This window comes from Cyprinodon tularosa, unplaced genomic scaffold, assembly GCF_016077235.1.
Source record: "Cyprinodon tularosa strain WSP-4 unplaced genomic scaffold, ASM1607723v1 ctg98, whole genome shotgun sequence".
NCBI classification, from domain to species: Eukaryota; Metazoa; Chordata; class Actinopteri; order Cyprinodontiformes; family Cyprinodontidae; genus Cyprinodon; species Cyprinodon tularosa.
The window spans coordinates 1,938,119-1,964,304 of record NW_024039762.1 but is presented as its reverse complement, the minus strand read 5'-3'; the positions used below and the strand labels follow the sequence as shown (position 1 = coordinate 1,964,304).

Below are 26,186 nucleotides of genomic sequence, written 5' to 3'. Positions count from 1 at the left end.
CCACTAAAATAATTTACTTTCTCATATGGTTTCATTAGATTATTATTATCAATTATATTTTTCACTGTAAATTAGTTTTCTGATCAAATGTAATTTTATCCAGTGTTATAGGGGTCAAAGGTCTATGGCATTCACACTGAAAATAAGTGCAGCTAAATGAAGTTTTTTAGCAACTCTTCAAAGGCCATGAAATATTTCATTATTTTGAACTTGCTTCCCCATTTTTTAAACATTCTTGGCAACTTATTTTTCAGGTTATCTGATCTACAAGTTCTATTTGAAAATAGAGTTAAAATAGAAAAAAGAGAAACAAGAGTTAAAACTTGTATATATTTTTAATTTTGTTTTGGTTTTGTTTATAAAGACTGCTATAGTTACTGATGTCTTCCTCTTTTCACCACAGTAGGTCATTTGCGCCACCTAGCGTCCATCCTTAAAACATGCAGTGCGTGGCCGGTGACGTCCCCTGTTTACAACTGCCAATTAGCACGTGGCGGACACAAAGCAGATCCCCCATTGGTCAAAATGGGCGGAAGCTCAAAAGCGAAGAACCAATAGCGTTTGTCATGCAAATTCCGTTTGAAAATTTGCCGGGAAATCCGAGTTTCGCGGGAGGGCTCTTGAGCGCGCAAACCGTATCCCTTCATTCATCAGGCCGTTTCCTGAAGCCATTTCTAGACGGGAGGAACGAGAGTTGCGCTACTTTTAAATCCGTCGCATCTGCCTAAATGCACGTTCTCCAGGAAAAATCATTTTTAAAAATCGATCCTTCAGACATTCACCTTCACTTCGGTGTGATTATTTTTGTCTCTCTCGCGACTGATTAGCAGCCTTACGGGCTTTAAAGTTAAGAGACAAGAAAAGGGGTTACCCCGAATACGCAAGATGAGAAGAGGGATCTCCTCGGCTCCGGACAAAGTGATTTTAACAGGGGTTGGGGGCTCCTCTCTGGACAATAATCTCATTTTAACCGCTCTCTCGGACCGTTTAAACCCCGGTCAATCTAATACCACGTATATCCAAATAATAACCACCCCACCGCCTTGTAATGTTACACAGACATCCAATGTGTGTTTATCCGAGCCTCAGGTTAACAGCATTTATACGACTCCACAACAAGCTGCTGCAAACGGAACCGGACAGCGACCCTCTCTGGGAAGACCACCGGTAATAACCTCCACAGCATTATTTTCACACATTTCTGGAACTACAAGCAGCCTCCGGTGGGATAACCGTTAGCCTGCTAAGCTAGCCGAGCTTGTTGTTCGCGCGGCTAACGTTAGCTGCTTTAGCTTTGGCATCCCCACGACTATGAAGCTAACTAACTAACCTCAAAAAGAGGTAGTTTGGGGAGATTTGTTGACTTTATGAACGCAGAAGGGGAGTTTAGGTTAGTTTAAAGGAATAATACGAATGAAGAGCCGCCGTGTAGCATCGAGCTAGCCAACTTCATGGTGATTTAGGGTCCGCTTCACCTTTGCAGCCAGATGGAAATATCGGTAAGGGATGAGTGGCGTTAGCGTTGGCCTAGTAGCTGCAGTTAATGTCTTTATTTGTCTTTTTTTTTAAAGGGGTTTAAGTGCTTGGGGTTTTTAACGGCTTTATAACCAAGCTTCTTAATGATACAAGAAGCAAAGGTTACATTAAAACACAAAACTTCTACACGAACACAGCTTCGCATCAGTTTTTCTTTAAACTACTCGATAGATTATCGCCTCTGAAGATGCAAGCCAAGTTAAACTGCGTTAGCTTTCAAAGCTAGTAGGATTTATTGATTATTAGACTGGAGTGGGACGTGACTCGTTGTGTTCAATGACCTATATTTATTTTTTAATAAAGTGACATTGGTGAAGCCAAAGTGAAACCCAAGTTTGCTGCTTTTGAATCTCCTTGCTCGTTTCCTGTGTTGAACATCGCAGAAACCACAGTTAATGCAGAGTTCAGGGCGTAGAGCTGTTTGATTGCGATTCATCTTTCATGAAGGAAAGCAGTTAGTGTGTCAGGCTGGAGCCATGACCAGGCTGAGGGGGATCTGCCTGCTTATATAAAATGGCTGACTCTTTAAAACTGTCAGAGGACATATTCCCTCCTCTAGGTGCCAAAAGATTACTTTTATTTTCTTTTAGAAGGTTGAAGATTTCCTGAATATTGTTCTATCCCCCCTGTTTTAATAAGTGTAGTCATGCATTACTGCTTTGAGACTAAAACGAGCTGGGTGCTTTCTAAACACTTTTTTTCTTTACAAAGTGATTTAAATCCAGTGTTTCAGGGTAAATTTAACTTGGATGTTTTTGCAGGGAAGTACTGGAGCCTCTGCAGGATGGCATGCTCCCAGGCCTTTAAATGCTGTGTGGTAATGGACCAAGTTATGGTTGGGGGGGGTGTTGAAGAAGAGGACACATACCATTTCAGAAATTGGTTTATAATCTTGGCATTTGCCTATTTAAAGCCTATTTAACTCATTAAGATGTTTGCGCATAATTTATTAGTAAAAATACAACTGAAAATAAATGGAACTTAATTGAACCTTATCTGATTTTGCTAGGCCTGGTATATATTCTTACCTATATCAGAATGTTTGGTCTATTCCTAACGCTTTTTTTTTTTTTTGTTAGATTAGGGAACATAATCTTAAAGTATATATTGGTAAAAGGGTGTCTTAGGCTACTTTCACACTGCAGGCCTTGATGCTCAATTCAGATTTTTTTTTTGCATTGGCCTTCACATTTCCAAATATATGCGACTAGTATGTGATCTCTCTAAAATGCATTCATACAACTTAAGTGTCCTGCATGCGCAGTAGAGGACGCAATGACATCACAAGCCAGCGTGCTCTGTGTTTATGGAAGTAAACATGGATTTTTTGCTGGAGCTCATCTAGAAATCTTTCCAAACCTTAAAAACCTCAATCTTTTCAAGATGGTTAAAAAAAGTACTGCTCTCCGCATCATCGTCCTCCATCGTGTTTGTTTTTCTGGCCGCTTCTGGGTAGCAAGACCCAGAATAGTGACCTATGTCGGATATTAATGGCGTTCAGGTTGGATGAATGCGACCTGGCTGTTCAGACACAGGTCGTTTTTGAAAAGATCAGATTCGTATCGAATTCAGGACCAATGAGCCAAGCGGCCTGGGTCGCTTTGGAAAAAATTGGATCTGTGTTTTTCACACGGCCATGAAAAGATCAGATCCAGGTCGCATATGGGCCAAAAAATTGCATTTGGGTCACTTCAGGCTGCAGTGTGAACGTAGCCTTGGATGCAAAATTTTTTTTGTACTGTTATGTTTTAGGTGGAGCTCTTAAGGCTAATAGATCACTTCCAAAGATCCTCATGTTTGATATCGGCTTTGATGAACAATATTTTGAGCTAACGGAAGCCCAAGAAAATTAATCTGTAGATTAATTGCAGTCCATATCACTATTACAATATTTAGTTCTAATGCTGCAGGTGTTTTTAATACTGTGCAGCCCTAGGAAGAATTGCATGACGGTGCACATTTCCTTTCCTTTGCTTTACTCTGCAACATGAACACATGTTCACAACATAGGATGTTTCTATCTTTAGGTTTATGTGAGTTTTGTGCATGTGAGGATGCATGCTTCAAACTGGACCCAGAGGCTAGATGATGCAGATACATAGAAATTAGGTCTGTGATCACAGTTTTGGTGTGAGCCTGCATGGAGAAAAAAGGGGTGCTTCAAAACAGTATAACAGGTTTACAAAAGGAGGACCTGCTTTTAGAGCTGTTTAAATGACATTTCAAATTACGACATTTCACTTAAACACTAATATACCTAAGACAATATTTAGAATATACTTTTGTTTAACATTCATTTTCAAGTTTTTGTGCAATCATTAAACATGTATTTATTCCGCTTATTTTAGAGCAAGACCAGCTGACAGGGTTTTAGGCTTCATACTAAAGTAGTCGGGTTGGAGATGCCTTTTAATAGGCATGTGGTTTGCAGCTTCAAACGCCTCATTTTCCTTGGTGCTTAGTGTTTTTTTTTTAAACATCGTTTTTTATGAAGTGTGCAGAAAATGTGTGAAAATGACAATGGTGCAAACTAGAACTGGGCAGTTAGTTGCAATTGCGATATAATACAATTAAACATAATGCAATTTTCAAATCACACATGAACTTTATTTTGGTTGCATTTCACAACAGGACACTACATTTCTTACTCCAGCCCTATATCCGTAGTTAATGCACTTAAAGAGGGGTTGCGGCCATAAAGAATGAAAGAAAAGGCTGCGCCTAGCATGGAGATCAACGCACGCAAGGAGGAGGTTAGCGTAAAGTCCTGCAACTATAGACTCTGGACAATCAAGTTTTCATTGTCCTGAAAAAGCAACTCTTTAAATAAATGAAATATCCTCATGTGGTTAAAGACAAACTGAAATAACATCACACATTTTAATATTGGTTAAAAATAATTGCAATTTTAAAAAATTATATCGTTCAGCCCTACTGCAAACCTAGAACTATGCTGAAAGATTTTACATTTTAACACATGGTCATCCTTTCATACATGCCACTTTTGCTCTCCTACTGCTCTGCTTAAACATGGAAAATGAATACATCAAAGCCAAGTTTATGTTAGGTAGTTGATTACAAAAATATGAAGATTTATTCTGATAATCCATCTTCACTACTATAAATGTGCAAAATGCTGTCGTGCGGTTGTATTTTGTTTTTGCGGCAAGATTATTAAAGTCATTCCCAATTTATTATTTTTCTTATATAAAGATGACCATCAATAGTTTCATAGTTTGATTTAGGGATTGACTTTCAAACATATGTAAAAAAACAAAACAATGCATACCCACCTCCAAACATGGTGTAGGTATAACTTGTAATAAATATCCATATATCTATTATATCTTAAAATGGATATATCTATTTTGAGTTTATGTTTTTTGTCTCTTATATATTGAACAAAAATACGTGTCAGGATTTTCAGGTCTGTTTTGACTAATTTAATCGTTTTGATCGCATACTAGAGTGTTTGTACCCGGCTGTAAATAAGAACCAACTTCAGGCTGCCAGTCGCTCGATTAGTCCCTATACCGAGTCTGAAAGCACAGATACCCCATTTATTACTGGTCTGGTCGTATGAAATTAGAAGCAGGAATCATAGCAAGAACTTGGTAATGAATGCCTGCCCAACTTGATCAGACTTTCTGTTAAAACCTGTTTGTTCCCTTCCAGGCAAAAAGGCGGTTGGCGCTTGACGATTCAGATCACCAGTACCAGTCAGAACCAGCCAAAACACCAAGAGGTAGAGGAGGAGCTGCAGCAGCAAATGGGACACGGCTAAAGACGCCCAGGAGTAAGAAAGCTTTAAGGAAACCTGAACACTTTGTTGTCACAAATGGGTCACAAGTATACAGCAGAGATCCATGATGGGTAGGGGGTGCCATGGAACCTTTGAGTAAAGCCTTTTAATCCTGTTCTAATCGTTACTTATCATTTGTACTCCAGATAATGTAGTCATTAAACTGCGTAATTGTCTGATTTAAGTTCCTTCTGTTGCCTTTTTACCACTATAGGAATATTTGAATGTCTCAGATGAACCAATTGGTTAAAGGCTTGTGTATATTAGTGAAACAAACAGTGAGTGTAAACCCACATCCATGCCAACCGTACCTCACTGAACACATAAGGGCCACGGAGTTTCTGCCAAGCACCCCATTTCGCTGGCAGAGTTTCACAGCGGATAGCTTAAATTATGAATTATTTCATCATCACACAATAGTGGGAAACCTGTTGGCTTAACACTAGAACTCCCAGAATTCTGATCCTACTAGAACCTAACCTGACAACAGCCAGATGCATGTCTCGCTCCGCCCAGCTCCACTCACATACATCTGGGAACCCGCCATAGGAATTGCCTTTACTGAAGGCTGGGCCTTATCAAAACTCCTTGCATATGATTGGATAAGCCACTTGTCTGTCATCTTTATTGACGTGCTATTTCAACCACTCACACCGAAGCTAACCCGTGACGCTGTGAGAGGAGGAGCCATTTGATAGATCAAGCTCTTGCCATATCCGGTCGGGAGAAGGGCGAAAACATCGTTTCCACCAACAAAAGCCTTCAAAGCCGTTCTTTGATGTTCTTTTAATTAAACAATATCAGATAGATTGGACAACACAGAAGAAATAGCAGCATCAATGCTAACGCTTGCTTCCTCAATGCGAGCCGCCATTGTTGTTGGAATCTCACGGTCGCTTCTCCACTCCAGGACACACCCACCCTGCGTCCTGATTGGACAGACCATAAATTCGGTTGGGGAAATCACTTTCAATGAGCGGGTTCCCAGATGTATGTGAGTGGAGCTGGGCGGAGCGAGACATGCATCTGGCTGTTGTCAGGTTAACTAGAACCCCCACTGACTGTCAATGTGACGGCTGACATTTTCCCCAACGGAACGCATGAGTAGTAATGATGTCATCACCTGAGCTGCAGCCATTATGGATATGTAAACCTTATAACAAATCTAATATATATTTTTCAAAGGCTGTATTGTATGCTATTATTTTTGTTCTAAATTTATATCAAAAATAAATCCGTAGAGTAAGACTGTTTTACTACACAGGTTCAAAGTCTGAAATTATAATTTTATTTACAGATATTGAATGATTCCCCCAAACATTTCCCGCAGACCACCTTTTCACATTTATGACAAACCTAATATGAGCATTTATTTGTGCAGCGCTGAAGCACCTGGCGCTGTTTTCTGTGCCTCGCCAAAGCTGCTCTACGGTGAGGTAGGGGCTAGAAACCTGTGGTTTGCTTGCAACTGTTTTATCAGTTCAAGAATAAAATTGCTGCGTAAAAAAGTGACATTCAAACAGCTCCTGTAAAAAAACAAATGTGTTTATATCTGATATTTCCAGGAGATCATAAATTACAGCCACGGGCCAACTTCGCGTCGGAGCTTTTACAGAATCCTTTCTAATCATCTGATCAGACCCATCCACGCCGACCTGTAAGTGGTTATAGTAGACTATGGGCTCTGGTTTGGCTTTTGGGTGGATGTGGACCAGCTGAGGTGTGGGCAGTGCTTGAACAAAAGTTTAATTATTGTCTGATGGGTCACTGATACGTCTGCGTTCTCCCAGGGGTGGGTGATCATCCTCGGACTCACTGTTATAATCTGAGTCGCTGCCTACCCAGTCCTCCTCATCGGTCTCTTCCCCTCCGCCTGAATCGCTATCATCAATATTTTGAAGAATTTCTAAAGCCTGTTTCATGGTTAGATTTCTTTTGAAAGCCATTTTTCCGTGTTAGCCAAAGCGTTCTAGGAAGAATGTTGGTTGCGAGGCAACGTTACCGAATGTCAATCATCCGCGGGAAGAAGCTGCAATGCGACTAATAGAGCCGTCAGAATGACAGCTGTTGGAGATCAGGGTAAATAACCATATTTATTTTTTATGTTTTAATTTCATTAAGAAAACTGTGAAACTGAAGGAAATATAGAAACAAAAAAGTCAGTTAACATGAGCAACATAAGATTAATTTTAAATAAAGTTCTTTCCCTTTAAAATCTCAGAACCGGCTTTGGGAGTTCTAGTGTTAAAGGCACACCCTGTAACTTTTGGCCACTAGGGCACTAGTGCCGCAGCGCTGTCGCAAAAGTAAACAGTCAGCCGGCCAGCCTCCGGTGTCTTTTGAGGTTTCCCTGCTCTCGCACTGCTGACTTTTATTGATTGTTGAATAACAGGCTTTACACGAGTAAAAATGACATGGAGAAAAAGTCCCGAAGCGTGGGTGTAATAGATTATCACTTCCATGTTCTACTTGTTTTCTTTTATGAAAAGTAGGAATCAGTCGTTTGAGTGGAGGGCCTGAGATTAACACATTCAGGCTGTGCGGTTGTTAGCTTTTGTTTTTAGCCTGCTAGCTTTCTCTGGTCGTATTTTGCTTCTACCAAACATCGAAAATAATAAAGATATCTGACTATATACTAGGGTCAAACACTGCTGCTCTCTGGAGAGCACTGCCGGGGCAGGCCTGAGGATCAGCGGTGGAGCTCAGTGAACAGCCACAGCCTGCTAGCTTTCTCTGCCTGCATTTTGCTTGTACTAAATATAAAAATTAATAACAAAGATATATGAACATATACTAGGAGAAAAGTGTTAAGTTACCAGTCTAATGCAAGAATTGATAAAAGACAATCTGTTTTACATGCGGCGGCTTCTTTCAGCCTGCGCAAACGAACCAACTCCTTTCCTTGATCGAAGGTTTAAACTTCTTCCTGTCTCAACCATGACTCGTAGTCGAGCAGGTGGGAAAAATTATAGAGCAAAAGCCTTAGCTCCACGAGTATATAAGGTAGCCTGATAAACCGGAATAAATGTGAGATTAAGTGTGTAATTTAGTCTGGCCCCGATGAATGAGACATTGGAAGATTGTTGATGAGAACAACCCGTTGTTTTTCAAACCATGTCTGTGCCTATTGGCCAACGCTCTGATCAATGAGCGCAACTGACTGTGACATAGTAAGAGCGACAGAATGCTGGTGGGGAGTGTCAACAAACAGCCTGTCTGTAAAGTGGCAAATATGTCCTTCTTAAAAATGAATGAGCGTAGAGCCTCTTCCTGCTCACGTTTCAACGAAAACAAGTCTAATCCTTCCAAAACTGATTCCAAAGCAGGGGCAAACGAGAACTCTTCAATAGTTGTTTCTGCATCCAGAAATTTAAAACACATCTCTGCGTTGTGATTGGCCCGCCAGTTCTAGGGCCTGGGGCATTGATCGAGGCTAGACCACTCGCAGGCAAAAATGATTTTGGCCGCTGGTGGGTTGAGCTAGTTTACTAGTATATATATAAGAGCCTGTAAACAATATGTTCTTTAAGGTCATGTGGCCAAACGGTGCGTATTTAATTTACATATTTGGTATTTTAAGAGGGGAGCCCCGTTTGTAGCATTGATAGTCAAGCGCTGTATTTTGTCCTGAGGAATAATTTTAAATGTCCCATATGTGTCAACTCTTTAGGTCGCAAAGTCTGCGGTGTTCCTTTAAATAGAGCATTAAAATGGTTATTTTACATGAAGAAAGAAAATGTTGCCACGTTGCACCACGTATCTTTATTAAACAGAGTCGTGTCATCAAATGGTGAATTTTTTCACCTCCAAATTAAACGTTTTTCTAGCCATGCTGTTATATGAAATGAAATTCTCTGGTGCCTCTGTGCTGGAGCCGCAGGTAGTGTTTTTAAGTTTTAGAGTAAAATGCAGCCGACAGTCTGCAGATGCAGTCTTTACCTTTGAAACACCGTGGCTGGTCCTTCAGGGAGGCTCAGCGGCGCAATGTTTGGAACTGCTCTGACAGACTAGATTGGCTGTGATCAACGGATGCAGTTAGGTGGCCCTGTGCTGCTTCCATGATCTGTGGAACCTCAGGGTTGTTGCTTTACTGAGGAACATTTTGTGATAATGCAGAGAAAAATTTGGTCTGAAAAAAACAACATGAGCAGCAAGTGGTACAAATTATTAATAATTTCTGCATGTTTGTACACAGCCTTGTGTGGGACAGATTATAATTTGCTTCCAACATTTCCTGGATTTTAAATACACTATATTGCCAAAAGTATTTGCTCACCCATCCAAATTATTGGAATCAGGTGTTCCAATCACTTCCATGGCCACAGGTGTATAAATTCAAGCACCTAGGCATGCAGACTGTTTTTACAAACATTTGTGAAAGAATGGGTCGCTCTCAGGAGCTCAGTGAATTCCAGCGTGGAACTGTGATAGGATGCCACCTGTGCAACAAATCCAGTCGTGAAATTTCCTCGCTCCTAAATATTCCACAGTCAACTGTCAGCTGTATTATAAGAAAATGGAAGTGTTTGGGAACGACAGCAACTCAGCCACGAAGTGGTAGGCCACGTAAACTGACGGAGCGGGGTCAGCGGATGCTGACGCGCATAGTGCGAAGAGGTCGCCAACTTTCTGCAGAGTCAATCACTACAGACCTCCAAACTTCATGTGGCCTTCAGATTAGCTCAAGAACAGTGCGCAGAGAGCTTCATGGAATGGGTTTCCATGGTCGAGCAGCTGCATCCAAGCCATACATCACCAAGTGCAATGCAAAGCGTCGGATGCGGTGGTGTAAAGCACGCCGCCACTGGACTCTAGAGCAGTGGAGACGCGTTCTCTGGAGTGACGAATCGCGCTTCTCCATCTGGCAATCTGATGGACGGGTCTGGGTTTGGCGGTTGCCAGGAGAACGGTACTTGTCTGACTGCATTGTGCCAAGTGTAAAGTTTGGTGGAGGGGGGATTATGGTGTGGGGTTGTTTTTCAGGAGCTGGGCTTGGCCCCTTAGTTCCAGTGAAAGGAACTCTGAATGCTTCAGCATACCAAGACATTTTGGACAATTCCATGCTCCCAACTTTGTGGGAACAGTTTGGAGCTGGCCCCTTCCTCTTCCAACATGACTGTGCACCAGTGCACAAAGCAAGGTCCATAAAGACATGGATGACAGAGTCTGGTGTGGATGAACTTGACTGGCCTGCACAGAGTCCTGACCTCAACCCGATAGAACACCTTTGGGATGAATTAGAGCGGAGACTGAGAGCCAGGCCTTCTCGTCCAACATCAGTGTGCGACCTCACAAATGCGCTTCTGGAAGAATGGTCAAAAATTCCCATAAACACACTCCTAAACCTTGTGGACAGCCTTCCCAGAAGAGTTGAAGCTGTTCTAGCTGCAAAGGGTGGACCGACGTCATATTGAACCCTATGGATTAGGAACGGGATGTCACTTAAGCTCATATGTGAGTCAAGGCAGGTGAGCAAATACTTTTGGCAATATAGTGTATCTATTGTTTTTTTGTAATGATGTATAAGAGAAGTATGCTGCTCTGATTGGCTAAAAGATTGAAATGGGAGGCTTCTGCCACTTGATTTACACAATTTTACTTTTAGGATGGGAGCAGAATAGAGGAAGCAAATTTAGCACTGCTTTAAAAAATATTAGCTTTTAATGCAAAATATCCCAGACCAGATTATTTAGATGAAGCTGATTTTTATTGGTCTAAATGCCCGCCCAACTCAATCTGGAGCCAAAATGCGTGATGCATTTTATACTATTAGGCATGAACATGATAAAACCCCATCATTGATCATACAAGCTTACTTTCCAAAAGAAGATTTGCAATTTTTCCACCAAGTCAGACTTGCCACCGGTAAGTGAAAATGGGGACGAGCACGTAGGACGGCCTTACGTAAACGTATCACCAGAATGATTGACAATTAGAAGAACCACTTATTTTGATGATCCACCCGGAAAAAGAACATCCTCCACTCTACCTTTAAACCCAACTTTTATTAGCTTTAAATTTCACAACTCGTATAAAAGCAAGATATGTTTTTCTACTTACTCCTTCACTCCAAAAAATACAACTCCTTTCATAAAAAAAAAAAACATGAGTAAATTTGACTTCCATTAGCAACGTGTTCAATGGCACAAGCTTTACACCTCATGATAAACACTTTCCTTCTAGCTGCTCTGATTGAGCTAATCAGCCTTTTATCTCTTAGAATCTATTAAATTAATGTGGAAATGGACTCAAGATTCTCAGATAAGGTTTTCTAACAGATAAAGAAACATTTATCAGATTAATAACAAAGGGTGGAATTAATTTCTATTCCAGTTGATAAATTCTTTTACATTTTTTGTGTTTTAGTTAATGGCGGTTTAAAATGTCCAATCTTTATTTTAAGTCAAATACAATTATTTTGGTCTGTGAAGCACTTGGACACAAGCTTTATTCCTATATTCTCATATTATCATAATTCAGATTAATTTATCTAATGCTCTTTGTGTGTTCACTATGAACAATCATTATACCCTGTGAGAATTCTCCTTTAGTATTTATTTTTCTTGTACATCTTTTAGGTTTCACATTTTTTCCCCCACTTGTTAATCATAACAATAATGTGTGCTTTTTCCTTTTAAACGACACCAAAAGACTTAGTTTGCTTTCACTGCTTTAGATATAAAAAGGGTAGATTTAATTTACTGATGGCAAAAATAAATGATTTTGTTTGATAAATGATAAAAAGCTTGTATCTTTTTTAGTGCTGTCAAAATTATCGCATTATTATCGCGTTAACGCGAGGCCATTTTAACGGCGATAATTTTTTTAACGTGAGATTAACGCTATGTGGTTTTATGGTACAATTTTCCAAGTACATCCCGCTGCAGCCTGCGGGAAGGCGGGGCTATTTTCCCCCAGTCTATGCATTTCTCATAGGCTTCGAGAGCGGACCTCCTCAAGGAAAAAAGACGCTGATACACTGGGTGACGCTAGTGCCTTTTCTTTAAGCCCCACCACCAACAAACAAGTTGAGTGTCTGGTAACTAGTAGCAACCTGAAATACGCTGAGAAAACAGATTACTGAGGTGAAATGGAATCTGCTACGGCACTCTTGCCGTCTGTGTACGCCACAGGTCGGTATCGTGTGTGTGTGGGTGGATGGGTGCTTGTGTGTGTGTTCTCATTTTTGTTAAGAGGCTGAAAAGTAACTTTCTAGAGCATAGACTACCTCCATCTAGTGATGTCGGTCTATTGATTTTGATGTATTGATTGAAAATTGTTCATTATTACCTTGGTTAATTAACATCTAATGTTAACTCTACTAAATTTTATAGCAGTAGGGTAAAATGCTTGTCTTTGTTCAAAAGACTGTATTAACTGTAAAGACTGTCTTTTACATCAGCCTGTTTTCAGGGCCTTTTTTTTGGCTACATATTTGTTATTTTTGGCATAAATCAGTATCTGTGACCTGTTTTCATTTTTAAAAAAGAACATTGGCACAAACCTAGCCTGTATGTATTTTTTTGTATGTCATCGAGAGTATTTAAATGATTTTCAATCAGGAAAAAAATGTGCGATTAAAATGCGATTAATCGCGAGTTAACTCAGGCATTGATGCGATTAATCGCGATTAAAAAAATGTAATCGATTGACAGCACTAATCTTTTTATATATTAGTTTTGTAAATGTAAAATATAAGTTTTCTAAAGCATGGTTTTAATGTCTTGTCCGTTTCCACCTTCCTAAGCTCCCAAGTCTCCGCCTGAGAAGACACGATACGACACCTCGTTGGGTCTGCTCACAAAGAAGTTTGTGGATCTCCTCGCTCAGTCTTCTGATGGTGTTCTGGACCTCAACCTTGCTGCTGAAACCTTACAGGTGAATTCCTATTTAGAAGTCAGAACCTTGCATTGGGTTGGTGAGAAATGGGAGAACTAGGGGGGTGCTTGTTGTAACTGAACTGAACTGGAGGGGGGACAAGGAGTGAAAAATGAAAATGTGGAGCTGTGCATGGAGAACTTTGTAGTCTGTTACAATTATGACACAAATCTTAACATGGGAGCCTTTAGGTTAACAGTTAATATGAAGATATTAAACAAAGCCCATTTATGGAGATGTTTCTTCACAGCATGCATTTTGAATTGACCGTTTCTCTCTGCTTTTGTCCATATTTGCTTTCAGGTTCAAAAAAGACGACTTTATGATATCACCAATGTATTAGAGGGTATTCATCTCATCAAGAAGAAGTCCAAGAATAACATTCAGTGGATGTAAGTGATCACAGACTTGCACTCCACCCTGTTATGTAGATGCCAAGTGAAAGAAGGCTGCTAGACTACAGTTATTTAGCTACAGCTGAGAAAGAAGCTGTTCATATCTCTTTTATTTCACCAATTATTCCATCCTATGTACTTTAGATAGGAAATGACAGACACTTGCAGGCATCAACTCTGTTCTTTGCTAACACTGTGCCAGTATCTTCAGTTGTTTGATAGAAAACATTGCATCACAAACAAAACTCCATGAATTTAGACAACAAACATCCTCACCAGAAAGCAGCCTCAGGTGAAACCTTGCTGTGTTTTCACTCTGCATCTCAATGCCTACTGTATTATCATCCCATTTGAGCCAAAGGAAATGCTAGCCCCTAGCTATTTGCATTTAAATCTCTGGTGCCAAAATAATGGGAAATTGTTCTTGATGTCAAGATTTTCTATCACTTTACTGCCACTTACCTCAGTTTATTTTATTTGATGGACCAGCACAAAGAATACATATTAACATCTCTATACAAAAGTAAATAAATCTTCCCTTTACTTTGATACCCTTTAAAAGACCATGTTCTAAAGCACTTTGAGTGTTTGCACCATTCAGTGTATCAGCTGTAAATGGAAAATGCTGGCACACCTAAAAAACCCACTGTGGGACCACAGACCTATATTGACCTACATGCAAATTCATGGGTGCAATAAAGAGACACAAGGTCCTCCAGACGTTTTTAATGCAGGTGGTAGGATTTAGGGCTAAAACAATAAATCTGATTGATTGTGATTAATCGATTATTGCAATAGCCGCTAACGATTAATAGTTAACTGCAGTATAGAGACTGTAAAACACCGCTTTAGCTCACAAAGTTACCCATTTAGAGCATTAATTATGTCAAAATTGTAAAAAAAAAAAAAAATATATATATATATATATATATATATATATATATATATATATATATATATATATATATATATATATATATATATAACATTCTGCATTTAAGACCTAAAAATAGTTTCATCTGCTAATATGCTCTATCCAGAACTCATCAAGTGGAGAAGTTTGAGTTTCCCCTGGTTTACTTCTGTGAAAAAAATCTTCTGTAAGGAACCTTTGGCTATCTGATTATTAATCGAAAAAAAAATTAAACAATTTGTAAAATAGTTAGTTGCAACCCTAGCCTGGATGTCCTCTATGGAAAATTGGCTTTAAGGATGACCTATTTGTCAAAAGCTGTGTAGGAGACAAAACACACTCTGGTGAGATGAAAACAAAGCTGACCTTATTTGCCCTCATGAAAGCTGCCATGTGTGGAAAAACTGCAACAGCCTGAACACATCATCAACACTGTTAATTCTTCTCTTCACAAGCGACTAGAAAGCTAGTAAGAGTTGATGGAGAATGGGGTAAATTAATTGAAGACCAGTCCTAAGAAATGAGGATAAAAAGATGGGGGGTCGGAGTAGAAATTCACCAGAGAGAATGAGAGGTATTGGGTTATAGAGAGCCGCTGCAGATCTTAAGATGTTCTGGGGACACCTTTGTCGTTTAAATGAATTATGGTGGAGCATGGATGCATTTTAAAGCTGCAGGACTGAGGTCCATGTGGACTGTTATAGAAAAACAATTCAACTTTTAGATTATTTTTAAAAATAGATGAATGCATCTTTTTTTTAATCAGTTCTTTTTGGGTTTTTTTAAGTTGATTGAAGTGGTTACTTTGTAACTTAATGTCGACATTATCCAGAGAGATGATCACTTTGTTAAAAAAATCTATTTTCCTTCTCCTTCTCAGGGGCTGCAGTCTGTTGGAAGTAGAGGGGGCTCTGAGCCAAAGGCAGAACCTGACAGCTGAGGTTTCTGCGCTGGGTGAAGAGGAGCAAAGGCTTGAGCAGCTCATCCAGAGATGCAGCCTGGATATAAGACACATGAGCGAGTTACCAGGCAACCAGAAATATCCTTTTTTAGTTGGATTTGGATCGACACACGTGTGTGAAGATTCCTTTCATTTTTAAAATGCAGAGTTTTAGCAGGTATGTAATGTCATCGGGGTTTACTTCTTTCACAAGGATCTCTCCTCAAAACTCTTGAACCAAAATCAAACACCCTATTATTTTCTCACTGTACAACATCGCAGGCTAAAGGTTTACAGTTTTGGATCGATTAGGTTTACTAAAGTTATTATTGTTTGCTAAATCTCTAAAATTTAAAGCCTAATGTATATATTTTTCTTTTGTAAATTTCCACTTTTAACTGTATGACTTGGATACCAAAGGTATTGATTATTTCCCAAAATAGCTACATTTCTGCCATTTATTCTAGTTCCAGATGGCCGTTGAACATGTTTCTATCTTACAGCTACTGTTTAATGGCGTATTGGCAGAGTTTTGGTATAAAAGCAGTTCAAAGGATGAAAATCCAGACATGACGCTGAATTTGCTATGACTGCAAACCTTTCTTTTTCTTTTAATTTATTTATGTATTTATTTGGCAGGCTTTAAAAAGCAGCTAGGTTAATATCGCGATCATAGAAATCTTTTTTATGCAGACCGGTCGCCTCCGGGTGCATTGCTGCCCCCCCTCAGGACACTGGCTTGTGCATCATTTCATGGGCATTATGCTGCCGTGTGTTATGCATAAGTTAGGCTGTCGTTGGACATAAGTTCTGGGCTCCTTATTAATACTCTATGTATATGCCCAAAATAGAAAAATTACATAGAAAGTTCAGCGTATGCCAGCGTTTAAGAAGATTCTGGGATGTCAGGATACATTGGCTAAATTGTCATTGTGTGACGGGGGCTTTATGAAAGAAAACCAGATCAGACCAGATTCAGTTATTCATTTTTGGTAATTTATTACCAAATTGCTCTAAATCCTTGTATGTAACAAGCTTCAATAATATCAGATGTTTTCTGAAACGTTAATGCATCCTTTTGTAGTTTTACTCTAACCTGTCCTGTGTTCATCTTGGTAATAGTTATGTTTCTTTAACCCTGCTGTTTGCACATATGCTTATATAACGTACCAAGACATCAAACAGCTGAGGAGCCTGAGAGACCAGACTGTTATCGTCGTCAAAGCGCCAACAGACACAAAGCTGGAAGTACCGGACCCTGATGAGGTTTGTGCAAGTTCCCACAGGCTGGATGTCTTTGTTCTTTCACTCTCCTAATCTGATGTATGGGTTGCAGTTTGCTTAGTGATGATTGACATAAAGGATCCACTTGTTAGTGCTGTACTGCACTGTGGGCCGTGGATATTATCTGTATTTATATGTCGTTTATATGACGTCTTTTTGTGTCTCTGTAAACTGGAATGTTTTTAACAACTCCACAGTTGTTAAAAACTGCATCCTAGTTTCAGATTTTTTCAAAGTTTATTTGCTGAAAGTATGTCTGGATCTGTTGGCAATGTTTGGATCATATTTATTAGCGCTCATTTAAGGATGACTTGTGACTACATTTGTTGTAAATCCAGTGTTTATGTTTTTTTTTTTCTTTTCTCCAGAGTCTGTCCATCCACCTCACCAGCACCAAGGGTCCCATTGAAGTGCTCTTGTGCCCAGATGAGGAAAATGAAATAAGTCCTGTAAAGAATGGCAGCACAGACATAAATGGAAACTCCCCTTTCCTAAAAGTTGTCCAAGGTCAGTTTCAGATACCAGTGAAATACTTCACAAAAAGACTAAAGATTGTATAAATATTAGACTGTTAAGTTCATTTATAGATAGCTCTAGTTTATCCTTATAAGATAAGAGTAGAGAGTCTTTACATAAGTTCAGGTTTTATAAACATTTTGGGTTGAAAAGAGGAGTCAGAGTAGTCAGAAAAACTTTTATTTAAAACAGTTGCACTTCAGGTAACACAGGGAGAGAAAAAAACATTTTAAACAGGGTTTCTGTGGATCATTAAAAGTAATTAAATTATTTTTTAGATTAAGGCCTTAATTGGCATTCAAATTAATTAAATGTGATAATTGTGGCATTTAAAATGCTTTATTTAAAAATAAAAACGATCATAAAAGCAATTTTGTCAGATATATTTCTATATGTTTGTACAGAAGTAATATCGGTTGATTGTAAAGTCGAATGTTCGGAGAAAAAGCTAGAGAATGGGGAAAATGCTAATTTCAACAAAAGTGGCTGGAAAACCAGGGATTCGGGACATGGCTGCCCCCTGTCGACTGTAAATACATAAATATATATGAGAGTCATGGGTTTTTGTTGATGGCATTAAAATTATTTTTAAGAGCATTAAAAAGCATTAAATTAGTGTTACTCATTCCTGTATAAACGCTGTAAAATGATTATAGTCATGGTTACATCTATCAGCGGACAAGACGAAAAGATTTCTAAAATCACAATCAATTAAGACATAACTTTTTTTTTTTTTGCATCTTTACTACTTTATCAGATGTTAAATCCCCTGATACTGCGCTAGTCTCTACACTGTTCCACTTTTTAAACGGATGCTAACTTATTAAATAACCTGCAAACAAAACAGAAGGATGTAATATAAAAAGAAGTTTGTTAAACCCGAAACGATAAAAAAGATAAAAATGGATCATAATCTGTTTATAAGAAAAATAACAGGTTGTTTTGGGATTCTTTAAAAGAAAACATTAGATTACCTTGATGCAGTTCATTTGTTTTAAGAGCAGGTTTCATAGATTAATCACTTATTATAAAAACGTCGCAATAACTATAAAAAGCGTTACTATAAAAACGTCACTAACTATAAAAAAGTGATTAACACAGTTATGTATCTCATAATAAGATAATAAGCTGGTAAATCTCTTATCTACACCATAAATGGAAAACACTTTTCAGGGCTGTACACTTGGCTTTTTTTACCAGGAGCAATAGGGCTCCCAAATAAAAATTCACTATGAATTTTCTTACATTTTCTTCCCTTTTTGTATTATTTAACAAGTTTAACAATTACTGTTTCATGAGGCTGTCTTTTTTTTCAAATGTGGGTTTCCAATTACAAATGCTGAATTACCTGCCTGCTTCTGCTCTTTGCAATATCAGGTAGTCCTTAAACTCAGGCCAATGGAAGAGTTGGATCCGCTCTTATTTAAACTTGTAAACCTTGTTAGATGTGTAGCTTAAATCATCAACACACAAAACGCTAAATGAATGTCCTGACACTAAATCAAATTTAACTTGAAGGCAGTGACCTCCTTGGCCAATCCAGTGGGAGGGATAAAAGCCACCTTTTGTCCCCCCTAAAGGCCTGGTTATACTCCCTGCAGCAGTGTGTCGCAGATACTTTTGATTTATGCCCAATATTGAGGCTTGGTCTGCGCTATGTTATTGCACCCAACAACCCAAGAGGGACAATCACGACCTAGCTTGGGGTCTAGATACTGCCAAGGTGGTGAGGAAGTTGGGACAAGTTTGTGCGACAACGGAGGGACATGAGGGCGAAAAAGAGCGGGGATACTAATGGAAAAAGGGTCCCAGTGTTTTCGCGCACCTCGCTGTTCTAGCTTTTCCAACTTCATGAGTCGTTTTCCACAATGACGGTCATAAAAGCAAAACAAGCTGGTAAGGTACCAAACAGGAAATATGCATAGTGTAGAGCAGATGTAGATTTGACCAATCAGAGGCCTCCTGTCTGCGATCACCTACAATTTTGGAGAGTTGCAGCAGTGTTTGTCCGGCAGGGCTGGGGCCACATTTGCATTCACTGAGACACACGCAGACGACCTGGTTTCTGAGTAAAAATCAGCCTTAACTCTTTGTTACACCTACAGTATATTAATCGCAGTGCTCCCCACCACTAGTTAGAACTGATGAAGCCTCATGGATGAGAGGCGAAATGTCTTCTAGAAAACTTCACGTCCACTTGCCTAATCTGAGCCTTTTCAATCTTATTTTTTCCTTTAACAAGGGAAGTATTACTCAGCAGTCAGTCTCTCCATTTGACTTGGTCACCAAAAGGAAAACAGATTTCATTAATCAACTGGTAAACTTTATCATCTCAAAGAGCAAAGTTAGCCTCTTCTCTGGCTGTTCTTAAGCTAACACCAACTGCCCAAGGATAGATTATGCTGTCCCCTTGTCCTGCACCTTTCCCTCATATATCCTTTTACTCCCAGGTTATAATTGTTTTAGTAATTCTTTAAAAACATTTTTTTCTAGGACTGGGGGGAAAAAAGTAATTAAAAAAATAAATCTTCCCTGTTTGTGTTTACTTCTGTGGGGCTCCACAATGTGTGCAGACAACCTTTGTACCTCTTAATGAATAGTTGTTCTGTTTTGCCCCAAAACTGACAGTCACAACCTGGCTCAAAGGATGTGACTTCAACAAGTGGGAAAAGGGCACAGGAGGAAGGTTTTAAAATATATTTTTTTGCATTTTCCTTCAAAATAAACAAAAGCCAGGTGTACGAAGGTTAAATGTAAATGTTGAGTTTTCAACTGGGAAACTAAATAGCAAATCTGACCCTGGAGGAACGAGCATGACAGAGGGAGGAGTGACGACCAAGTCGTCACGCTACTCACTGTAAGATCGCTCCACCCACATGGAAATGTGACCCGGGATGAACTGACCGGCTGCACAGCATCCAGGCTTTTTATAGGGCTGAAGGTCCATATGTAGCGTTCTCAGTCAGTTTACCTGCTGGAATTCAGCCAATGGCTGCAATACTACAGCAGCTCAGCATATCCACCAACCTGTAGGGCTGTCCCTTTTTTTTTCAAATCAAGATGACAATCTTTCCTGTGATTCATTTATATTTTTAGGACAGGCTGGTTTTACAAAGCTGAGCAGAATTTTTTTTTACTGTGAAACAATCTTTAGCTTCGTCAGCAATTAGATTGTGATTGCAGACTCTGTAGCATTTGGTTGTTTCTCTAATCGTGGGGTTTTCACTTAAGATCGGCTTTGTTTCTATTATATTATATCTGACTTCTAGGTCTGTTTTTATTCTGTTTGGTTTTTTTTTCATTTGTATTTTACTAGCAAGGATTTGAAAGTTGAGTGATTGTGTGCTTACAATGAAAACGAGTATCATTAGTCATAATGTTCATCGTCATCTTAAAATTTGCAATGTCATGTTTTCCGAATCTGAGTCATCTATTCTAAAAACTAGCGGTGTTTTTTTTTTTGTTGCAGATTCACATTGCACGACCACATCTCCCAGCAACTTCCTGTCTCCACCCACATCCTCCTCCGCCGTCTCCGTGACAACGCTGTCCCCCATCTCGTCCCCATACACCAGTCTCCTCCAGCAGACAGAAGACCAGGTCCATTCATCCCAAGGTCCCTTCTTAAACCTGGTGCCTCCCATTCTGGAAGATGACTACCTTTTGGGTTTAGAAGACGACCAGGGAATCAGTGACTTGTTTGACGCCTGTGACTTTGATAAAATGCCCTCGCTTGGCCTGGATGATCTCCTGTGCAGCTAGCATTGGCTGAAAGACGGAGATGGAAACGCAGAGCTTTGATAGTGTCTTTCATCCCCCTCCCCCCCTCGGATATTTTTTAACACAGGTGGAAGAAACTGTAGGTAAAGGGAATCGGCTCTCTTCACAAAGCCTTTGTACAGAAAGGCAATTTGAAGGAAAAAAACGCCACAAAACTTGGCATTAGCATCACTGTCCTGGTTGACTGTTGAGTTTAACATGGCGGCATGATCACAAAAGTCCAAATGCAGAAAAGGGGAACCATGCAAGTAGATTTTTCTTTCATTTCATAGTTTCAGGTTTATTTTTTACAATTTGGTGCGCAGTACGAAACCCCTTATGTGTTTAATGCCAAGTGTCGTGGGTGAGAGAGTAAAGAATTTTAAAAATAGATTTCATTTTATTACAACAAGGATGTGTGTTTGAAGGCTGTGCCGCTATAAATGTGGCACCCTTGTGTGCAAATGTAGAATTGTTTTTTCTTTTAGATGTGAAAAATATGAAAGGTAAGGGTCAGGAGGTGGTTTGGCGGCCACCCTCGTATGTTTGACCACCATTCTCCAAATGAAAGCCGCATGTCACTGTTTTGGTGCACAGGTGAATGTTGGGTGCTGTGACAGCTTGTCTGGAGATGGTCTTGTTGTGATAAAGTGGGGCGCTGCAAATTATAATTGTGCAATGTGTATACAACATAAAAGTTTAGTCTCTTTGAAATTGCAGAGCCCCTGTCGTGCACACAAAAAAAGCCATAACCCTTCTGAAGTCAGAGGTTTAGCAGATATGTAAACCTATAAATTTTCTGCAGTGCATAGTTTTTGAAACTTTGTCAATTCAAAACCCAAACAGCTTCGTCTTGCTGTTGTCCTGTCTCCTAAATTCCTGCAATAGTCTCATAAATTCCTGTTAAGTAAGTGTGCTTGGAACCTTTTTTTTTCTTCTCATTTTTAAATGTTTTAACACTTTCCAACTGAAGATCGTGAATGAATCTGATCATTTCTGCCAGATATACAAACTTATCATCGTATTTTTCACCCTTGGTTCTGAATAAAACCTTATTCAATTTAGAAGCTGCCTACATATCAGCCCCCCACTGGCTTTTATCAGTCACAGATAATCCTCCTGCTGCTAGTGTTGACCCCTCCCCTCAGACTTGACTAATGTGTAATAGTGTGTACAGCATGAATGAGTTGACAGATTAAGCCAGCTGTGTGTAAGTAAACTCATGTACAGTTTTCTATTTTTTTTTCCATCAATGCACAAGGTACTGTAGGCTACCTCTCACTAAATGTTAGAAAATAGTAATAGATTCTAGAGGTCAATGCCATAGTGAGTGAGATTATTTGAATTCCCCTTTTGTTATAGAAGCGGGGTTGGATTTTACAACATTAAATGTTAAGGCTGAAAATACCAATGCTCTTATATCAGTTTGATAACATATTTTAAGTCATTCAAAGGGTGCATGTTTGATGTGGAAAAAGAAAAAAAAAAATGGATGCAATGAAAATAATTTCTAGATGATTTCTATACGTTATTTAGTTTTTGTTGGGTTAAAAAGTAGAAAATCTTGTAATAACCCCCACAAAAACAGCTTTTCATGACTTAATTCATTATTATTTACTCTTAAAATTGTGTCGGTGCTGCTGAGCAACCGTGTATGATCACAGGGTTCCTACATTCTTGGAAGAACTGAAGTCTGATGCTTAAATGGGAAGTCAAATGTTTCAATCTCCAGATTTCATTAGAAAATCATTTGGACTGAGGAAAAACTCTCCGTCTGTGGACCCTTTGAAAAAGGTTTCAAAGAAAAGGTCATGTGGTTCTTGGACTGTCTTTACATGCCAAGAAAAACTTTCTGACTTTTAGACTGAATTTGTTTTTACTGTTTTCTATATGTGATAATGGACAAATCTAGACACTATAGATCTAGGACTGAAGCTGAACCTAAAACCAAAATTTGTTGGAACTCTGTGATCAGGTCTTAAATTTTCTACCAACATGGAGACGGTTAAAAACCCTGTAATTTCCCTTTATTATGGAGTGCCAAGAGCGATTGATCGAAGAGTTACCCTAAATCTGTTAAATTTTGGCTTTATCAATAATTTTACACGAAGCATATTTACAATACTCCCCAGTTCTTGTAGATGAGCTATTTTGCATCCATTTCAAGCAACCAACTATTTTTTGTGTGATGAAAATGTTTCCTGTGTTTTTTTGGGGGGGGTTTTGGAAAATATACTTTTCAATAGATTTACAAAGAAATGTTCAAATATTTTAAAAGCACCACTGAAGGATAGTGTTTTTTACTAGAATCGGTGACGTAAAATTGACGCTTGTTTTTCTATGGTATGATTCTGATGTGTGATTAGATCCTGCAAAACTACTTAGGATTGTTATAACAGCTCAAGTATAGATCAGATCGATATCTATCTGATTTACGAACATTCTTGAGCTGTTACCAAATACAAACCTACACATGAATATATTTGCAAATGTTTGTGGGGAAAAATAGGAAAAATCTGGCTGGATAAATATTGCCTGGTTTCACTAACCCTGAAGAAAACTAATTTGCAGTTTGAATGCATGGGTGACAGTGCTGTTGAATGTTAAGTAAACTAATTGGATGTTTTTTTTTTATGTGTGTTGTCCAGTTCTGAATTGTTTCTCCGTAAAGTTGGGATTTTTGAGTTTTGGGTGGGTTGGCGGGTCTGGAAAGGAGGTAATTTGATGCTTTTTTGTATTCTGGAAATTTGCAATGGAGAAAAAAAATAAAATAAAGCAATATAAGCCAATAATTTCTTGGCATCTCTTATTTAAATGTGTCTGCATAGTGGTGGAAAAAAGAACATTGAGAAATATTGATCTTTAAGTTCCATGCCTAAACAATAATCAACAGAGTGAAAGTTTCTCAATTCAGTTAATTTATATAGCACCAATTCACAACACGTCATCTCAAGGCACTTTACAGTTCACAATACAATCGATTTGATTCAAAGTTTTCTATCTAAGGAAAACCAGTTGATTGCTTCGACTAATTAACTTGAAGGCAAACCCTCACAACAAGCAGGCTAGTAGCGACAGTGGAGAGGAAAAACTCCCTTTTAACAGGATGAATCCTCAAGCTGAACCAGGTTAAGTGTGAGCGGTCATCTGGCGAGGCTGATTGGGGTTCGAGAAGGCAGTGTGTTTGAAATGGTGCTTTCTCTATTGATTATTATCAGCTCATTCTACACTATGGTGAATTCAGAGAAGTGGTGGCTATGCTTCTATACATGATACAAAAGTATAGGGTTACACTTTCAGACACTATGCAATCAAAGAAACCAAAACGTAGAATTAATAAGCCCCAATAGCCACTTATCAAACATTGCATTAGAAAATGTTTAGAGCAATCTAAACTAAGTTTTCCTCCAATGTCCAAACTATGATCAGTACTCAGTGACACTATTTGGTGCCAAGACTGAAAACCAGTAGTGTGCAACTCATGAAACGTTATAGATGCACAGTTGTAGTGATGATTATGTTTGGAAGTTTGTGTATTTACAATCAATCTGGCTCTCATACAGAAAACAAATGATTTATGGTTCCCGCCCTACCTGCAGGAAAGACTATTCAAAATACCTGAAGATATATCCAGCTTTAGTCTATTTTATTATCCTTACCTATTCCCCACCTTTAAAATTCCAACAAACATTTTTTTAAATTACACTTTTGACTTTAAGTTGTGCATTTTAAACTTTATCAATTTAACACTTTAGTCGGAGTCTATATGTGTAGCATAACACCTTTTTCAATAGTATACAATAAGTATTGTCTGATCAATATACACACTACTTACACACAATATGTGTGTAAGTAGGGATTTCATACATTGTGTAGTTTTTTTCAGTTTCTTAAATCAAAATATACTTTCTAAAGCTTTTGAAAGGGCACATACAGGATTCCCATATTAATTGGCAGCTATTACAACAAAAATCATGCTTAGACAAAAAAGTGACAGACTATGTTTTAAGTTTGACTGAAGAATGACTTCAAATGTCTTAGATAGTGGGATAAATAATAGGTCTGGGCATAATAAATACAGTTATATAAATTGTGTTGGTTTTTCAGGGAGGATTGCAATTAGATGTTAAAATATTCCAGGAATACCAAATCAATCAGTGGTCATTCCCGCTCTGCGTATGCAAAAAATAACTCCGGTCTCATTTGTCCCTCGTTGCTTGCTGTACAAATACAATCATGGCGGCGCTGGAGTTGTAAGATCTGTTTTTGTTTTGCAAATAAACCAACATTTTAATAAAAAACAAACTCTCTCGTTGGGATTTGAATTTACCTGAACTTATAACGATATTCCAACTCGGGTAAGCTACCTTGTAGGAAATGTAAGATGCGTGTTGGTAGATAAACAGAGACACGTGGGTCATAGTTAGCCTGTGCTGCTAGTGGAGCTAACAGCTAGCTGATGTTTGCCTGTGAAAAAAAGAATAAACTTTTCATGCTCTTACATGTTTTTTTAACCCCGCTGTTTCTAATTACTGTCGGTCCATTGTTTGCTCTGGTTATTACTGTATGTGAGTTTTGATATAATGGAAAAAAAGGATGAAAAGTTAAATCTGCAGCTCGTAAAACAGGTGATAAACTTAGCGTTTGGTAGATTTACTACATATTTTTATCCTTTAATGTGAATTGTGCATTTTATTTTATGAATAGTATTGGAAACCGTGAATGTCTGCATTTTTCATGTTGCTCCTGAATGGGTTTTTTTTTTTAGACTCCATCTAATTTAAATCTTATCAATAAACCTAAAAAAATAAACACCCAGAGTATTTATCACTAAATTTTAAGACCAACTAGTGTTTCTGCAAGGAGAATATTTGAAGCAGAAAGGGTAGAGTTACAACCTATGTTTTAAACTAGATATTTTATGCTTTACATTGAAAAGAGGAAAACCTCTTTTCAACCAAAAAGTCAGACATCAAACCTTTAAAGGGAAGAATAATATAATAAAACCGACAGTCATTTTTCAAATGTTTGCTGAATATGCTTTTTAATGGAGTTTTTGTAGTTTGGTGGCGGTCAGTATTAGAGACAATAACTGGAAGCAAATGTGGGAACAAATTTGTCCTAAGTCACTCCATACATAAAAAAAATGCAGTATGACTGTTA

General features: G+C 38.6%; 2 protein-coding genes across 2 annotated transcripts in view; both read left to right on the top strand.

Moving 5' to 3' along the window:
- Positions 1-627: 627 nt before the first annotated feature.
- Positions 628-22,043, top strand: LOC119777100 (transcription factor E2F3-like). Its single transcript, XM_038275894.1, has 8 exons — positions 628-1,167; positions 5,212-5,332; positions 13,086-13,216; positions 13,520-13,608; positions 15,405-15,563; positions 16,616-16,730; positions 17,117-17,255; positions 20,734-22,043. The coding sequence occupies exons 1-8, from the start codon at positions 886-888 to the stop codon at positions 21,024-21,026; spliced, it is 1,329 nt and encodes a 442-aa protein (XP_038131822.1). The 5' UTR covers positions 628-885; the 3' UTR covers positions 21,027-22,043.
- Positions 22,044-25,219: 3,176 nt separating this feature from the next.
- Positions 25,220-26,186, top strand: part of cdkal1 (CDK5 regulatory subunit associated protein 1-like 1) — a 260,805-nt gene continuing 259,838 nt past the window's right edge. The window contains exon 1 of the mRNA XM_038275895.1: positions 25,220-25,381. The gene's annotated coding sequence lies outside the window, so the exon portion shown is untranslated. The remainder of the gene's footprint in view (positions 25,382-26,186) is intronic.